Genomic DNA, 5,429 nt, shown 5'->3' on the forward strand with positions numbered 1-5,429 from the left:
GCCCGGCCCGGCCCGGCTTATCCGCCCGCCCGCCCCGCGCTCCTCGGGCAGGCACACAAAATGGCGCCCGCCGGCACGCAGCCGCGCCGAGGCAGCGCCCCGCACGGAGGCCGGAAAAACCCGAACGAGGACGGAAAAATCCGAGAGGTGCCGGAAAAACCCGAGCGCCCCCGCCACAGACACACCCGCCTCCGGGTCTTAACGAAAAGCTCCGGAGATTGCCGAAGGTGAACGGGAGATGGCGGGAACGCCCGAAGAGGCCCGAGGAGGTGAGGAGAGGACGAGTCCATCTGAGCGGGAGAAGGGGGGAGGGGGGAAGCTGCGCAACTGACCACGCACGGGGAGGTCCCCAGGCCGAACGACGCGGTCACGCGGGGATGGAACTGCGGAAGAAACACCTCGAGGTGGTTCTGCCGTGGGGTCGCGGGCGTGGGGCCGCCGGGGCTCTCCGGGCCGGGTAGAGGATTCCCTGACCCCCCCCCCTTCTTTCTCCGTTGGACGTGCGAGCGGTAGGGATGCTGCGCGGCGTTCGCGCGGGCCGCCAGGGGGCGCTGTCCTGACCGTGAGGCGGCGGCCGTGGCGGTGGTGGCGGGATGGTGGAGAAGGAGGAAGGCGGCCCCGGCGGCATCAGCGAGGAGGAGGCGGCACAGTATGACCGGCAGATCCGGCTGTGGGGGCTTGAGGCCCAGAAGCGGTCAGTGGGGCTGGGGCCTGCGGGGGAAGCCGGAGGGGGGGCGTAGAGAGGCCGTGGGGGGTGCTTCTGGGGACCCTGCGGCCTGTGAAGAACCCTGTGGGAGCTTGTGTGGGGGCTGTAATATGAGAGGGACCCTGTAGGAGCTTGTTGGGGGGGGGGTATAGGTTCCTGGAAGGGCTGTGCAATAGGGGGGGGGGGCCTTGGAGGGGGTTGTGAGGGGCTCTGTAGAGGCATGCAGGGGCCCTGCAATGTGAGGAGGGCCTTGGAGGGGCTTTTGGGTGGCCCTGTAGGGGTCTGGATGGACTTATAGGGGCCCCACAGCCTGTGAGGGCCTTATGGGAGCTTGTGGGGAAGTCTTTAGGGGCCTGGAGGGCCCCTGCAATGTGAGGGGGGGGCCTTGGAGGGGTTTGTGGGGGGCTCTATAGGGCTTGGAGGGGCCCCAAAATGTGAGGAGGGGCTTGTGAGGGCCTTGTAATATGAGGGGGGCCTTGTGAGGTTGTATAGGAGCTTGTGGGGGGCCCTATAGGGGTCAGGGTGGGCCCTCTAATGTGAAGGGAGCTTGTTGGGGGGCTGTAGAGGCCTGGAGGGGCTTGTGGGGGGCCCTGGAGGGGCCTATGGGGTCCTTTAATGTGAGGGGGCCATATAGAAGCTTCTGGGGGCCGGGGTGGGGGCCCTGCAATATGGGGGGGGGGGCTTGGAAGGGCTTATGGGAGCCCTGCAGTGTGAGGAGGGCCTTACAGGGGCTTATGGGGGCTCTGTAGGAGGTTGTGGAGGGCCCTGTAGGAACTTTTGGGAGCCTATGGGGACCATACAGCATGCAGAAGGGCCATGTAGGGACTCCTGTGGAGACTGTAGCTGCTGCGGAGGGTCCTCAGGAGCTTTGTAGGGGCTTCAGAGAGGGATCGGGGGTGGGTATGTAAGCATGTAGGGTCCTATAGGGGTCTGTGGGGTCTCTGCCCAATCTCCTGTGAAACTCGGGCTTAGCCGAACTTGCTGTAGTGCACATTCAGGTGAAATTTGTGCCTCCTGGAGTTGAAGATGTGGGGAAAAGAGGGGAAAAAAAAAAAAAAAAAAAAAAAAAAAAAAAAAAGGCTTCTGATTCATTCCCAGCTGGAATTGCAAAGCATCTGCTCCCACTTGCTGGTTCCTGGGTCTTTCCCTGCTAGAAACCCTCTTGCTAAGTCCCTATTTTCTCTGTAAGGGCTTTTTTTTTTTTTTTTTAGCTTTCAAGTTATTTTTTGTGGTCCTTTTCTGCAGGCTGTCCAGATTTCTGCTTGTTCCCAATTTCTTAGGTGTTGCCTGGGAAGCAGCAATAGGGTTTGTTCAGGAGAAAGTGGAACAGCCCCAAAATGTGAAGACGAATGTAATGATGTTGCTGGGTGCAGATAAAAATGAGCGTGAAAATAGGCCAAAACCACATGAGTCTGTTTAACAGCCCAGATTATTGTTCAGTGCTGAGTAAACTTGATTTTGTCAGAAAACTGATACAGGCTAATCAATAACAGGCTTCCAAGGCCAGGGTGGCCAATATCTAAATGATAAAAGGCAAGGAAAACACATCAGTCAGTTACTTGGAAGACTTAAAAGTTGCACATGCAGTTTTGTGCTGGAATAAATATACACAGAAATGTATTAATTTCCGATTAATTATAAGTTATACACATCCTGGTGCAGCTCCAGCCCTCAGCCCTTTTGGCGGGCAGGGAGGCTATTAGGAACCCCGAAGCATGTGTTGTAATGAACCTGCACCCCCCCCCCCCGCCCCATTCGCTGAAAAGCAGCACAAGACTTCAGTGTTACAGCCTGTTCCAAAGCTGCAAATGCTCTTTTTTTCTGTGAATTTTCCTGAATTACCCACTCCTGACAGCTTGTGCATTTCTCTATTTGCTTCCAAATCGTGTTAAACCTGCTTTTTTCCCAGGTAGGGATGGCAAGGAGCACGTTTTTCCTGTTCAGCCGTATTTATCTGCCATGTTTTCCCTCTGAGCACTGGTTCCCCTTTGTCCCAACTCTTGGGGGATGCTCCAGGCAAGCCGTTAACGCTAACTGAGTGTTTCTGCCACAGGTTGCGGGCTTCCCGGGTGCTGCTGGTGGGGATGAAGGGTCTCGGAGCAGAAGTGGCGAAGAATCTCATCTTGGCAGGAGTTAAAGGCTTGACCATGCTGGACCATCAGCAGGTGAGAACCTTACAGCTTTGGTTAGCAAAGCTTCCAACCACTCCCAGTGCGGTACAGTGCCAACGCTGGAGGACTCGCTCACTGCTTTTTGGGATAAATATTCTGCTTCGGGTGGAATTACTCCATTTTGAGGCATGTAGAGTTTGCATTTCCAGTCATTCGCATGGCAGCTAAATGGCAGGCTCTGCTCCTCCACCGGCTCTCAAGCTGCGGGGTTGAACCATAGCTTGCCCTTTTGCTTTCTGGATGTCCTTGGGTGCTGCACCCCGCTCTGAGAAGCCAGCTTATTTTTGGGGACACGTGGCTTTGGCACTCTCCACCCAGCCCTGTCGCGTCTATCTCCATCGGGACAGCCCCTTCCTGTGTTTATCTGGGGCTGGCAGGCGTGTATGAAGCAGATGTGGGGCTCAAAGCTCCTGCCACAAGTCTCATGGACCCCAGAACCCCTAAACAGACTCTGTGGTGGGTTTTAATTCCCGATCCGGAGCTTTGTGCCCTGCAGCAAACGTCGCTGGCACCGGCTGAACATGTTTCTCACACAAGCGTGGCCTCTAGGTCACGGCGCGTCGTCTCCTCAGGCACAAGAGGGAGCTGCAAGCTTGTGAGCAGGGAGAAGCAAGCGACGAAGCTGTGGGGGATTGAAGAATAGTACAAAATAACCAGAGATTTTTTTCCTCTGGTTATCCCGCGATGAGTTTTCCTGTGGCGAGGATGGCACCGCTTAGCTGTTCCCTTTCAGGCGTGAGTTCCCGCTTGCGCAGCACCCACTGTAATTCTCCCTGGGGGCTTTTCCCACCCTGCCTGAGTCCGTAGGAAGACTCATCTCTCCATTTTCTCCTGTTTCAGGTTTCCCAAGAGGACACACGAGCTCAGTTCCTCATCCCTGTGGGTTCCTTAGGCCGCAACAGAGCTGAAGCCTCGCTGGAGCGGGCGCAGAACCTCAATCCCATGGTGGACGTAAAAGCTGACCCCGAGAGCGTGGAGAGCAAGCCCGAAGAGTTCTTCACCCAGTTCGACGCAGTACGTGCGGCGGGGGGAGAGAAAGGTCGGAGGAGAAGAGGCTTGCTGACTTATTACTAAGTCCGCTCACTAATTGCTCTTTTATTCTGATTGTGTTAGTGCCTGAGAGCATCTATCCTTGAGCCGTGGGCAGCTGCCTGCCTGTTGGCATGAATTTTTGTGCTGCAGTTACAGGTTGAGCTGCCTGACTGTTCGCAAACGGCATCTGTTCCCCTTCTGGTCTCCTCCGTAGGTCGCGTCAGGCAGCGGCTGCCTGCTGCCTGCTTTTTTTGGCCGCGATGCGGCTGGTAGTTGTAGGAACTGCAGCCAATGCGGCTTCCCAATTCAGGGTTCCTGCCGGATGGTGAAAATCCGGCAGCGGCTCTGAAAGTGAGGGGGGGAGGAGGAGGAATGTATCCAGGTATTGCAGCTCCTGCGGATCAGCTGCCTGCTCCCGCCTTCTCTGCCTGACTGCAGGGCAGCAGGAGCTGTTGAGGAGAACGTAAAGCACTGATTATAATAATGTGGCCCTGTGGGGAGCTACCCCAGGGTACGTATCCTGCTCCGCTCCCAGGATAGACAGGCCCTGAGTTTTAAAAATATCCGTATTTAGCTTTGTCCCCCAATTCCCACCAAAATTATCCGGAAACGGGATGCCGTATCCCCAGCCTTCTAATTATCCCCGGAGTGGAGGCTGCTGGAATTAGCCGGTGTGAACAGGAGGGGAAAATTGATAATTACACAGAGCAGTGTGCCCCGCTGTGCATGAAACGGCAAATCTACCTGGAACCTTCCCCACTGCCCCAGGAAGGCAGGGAAGATTTCGCACACACCTAATAACCCTGCGAAGAGGAAAATGGCGGGGGTAAGTGTTCAAATTTCTGCCTGCAGGTCTGCCTAACCTGTTGCTCCCGGGATATTATGGTGAAGATCGACCAGATTTGCCACAAGAACAGCATCAAGTTCTTCACCGGCGATGTTTTCGGCTACCACGGTTATATGTTTGCTGACCTTGGGGAACACGAATTTGTGGAGTGAGTCGGGGGGAGCGGGTGGCGAGAGGAGTACTGGCCCCGCAAGAAGGGCATCAGTGTTTCAGCTGCTTTCACCCACTCAGGGAGGCTGCCTGTTTCCAGGAGATTTTAAATCTTTAAGAGTCATAAAAGACTGTTTGCTGCTGAGCAGCATGAAGGAGGATTGTGGTTTCTCAAAGCGAGCTCAATTTTTTTCCTCTGTAGAGAGAAAACCAAGGTCGCCAAAGTCAGCCCAGGTGTGGAAGATGGGCCGGACACCAAAAAAGCCAAACTTGACTCGGAGACCACCATGGTGAAAAAGGTGAGTGAATAAAAACCCCGCAGAGACCTCTGAGGGGGTTATCCAGGCAGCTTGGCTGTGTTTTAGCCACAGCAGGGTGGCTTCTGTAGGCTTCCCAGGTGAGTTTTTGGCATCTCACCAACTGGATCTTCACCCTGTGCTGCTCTTCCCTCCTTGCTGAAAAGCGAGACACTCTGGGATGGCCTGTGAGAAGGTTTTTTTTTTTTTCGTGGGAGGATAACCCC

The 5,429-nt window shown here is 55.5% G+C and overlaps 1 protein-coding gene across 2 annotated transcripts in view; it reads left to right on the forward strand.

Annotated features, from left to right (window-relative positions):
- The first annotated feature begins 593 nt into the window (after window positions 1-593).
- The window catches only part of SAE1 (SUMO1 activating enzyme subunit 1), a 7,729-nt gene continuing 2,893 nt past the window's right edge, over window positions 594-5,429 (forward strand). For both annotated transcript variants that reach the window (XM_010567140.1, XM_010567141.1), the window contains exons 1-5: window positions 594-694; window positions 2,760-2,871; window positions 3,718-3,891; window positions 4,762-4,904; window positions 5,109-5,205. In XM_010567140.1, coding sequence (XP_010565442.1) covers window positions 594-694; window positions 2,760-2,871; window positions 3,718-3,891; window positions 4,762-4,904; window positions 5,109-5,205 — 627 coding nt within the window. The remainder of the gene's footprint in view (window positions 695-2,759; window positions 2,872-3,717; window positions 3,892-4,761; window positions 4,905-5,108; window positions 5,206-5,429) is intronic.

Source organism: Haliaeetus leucocephalus, unplaced genomic scaffold (genome assembly GCF_000737465.1).
Source record: "Haliaeetus leucocephalus isolate CR32 unplaced genomic scaffold, Haliaeetus_leucocephalus-4.0 Scaffold227, whole genome shotgun sequence".
Lineage (NCBI taxonomy): Eukaryota > Metazoa > Chordata > Aves > Accipitriformes > Accipitridae > Haliaeetus > Haliaeetus leucocephalus.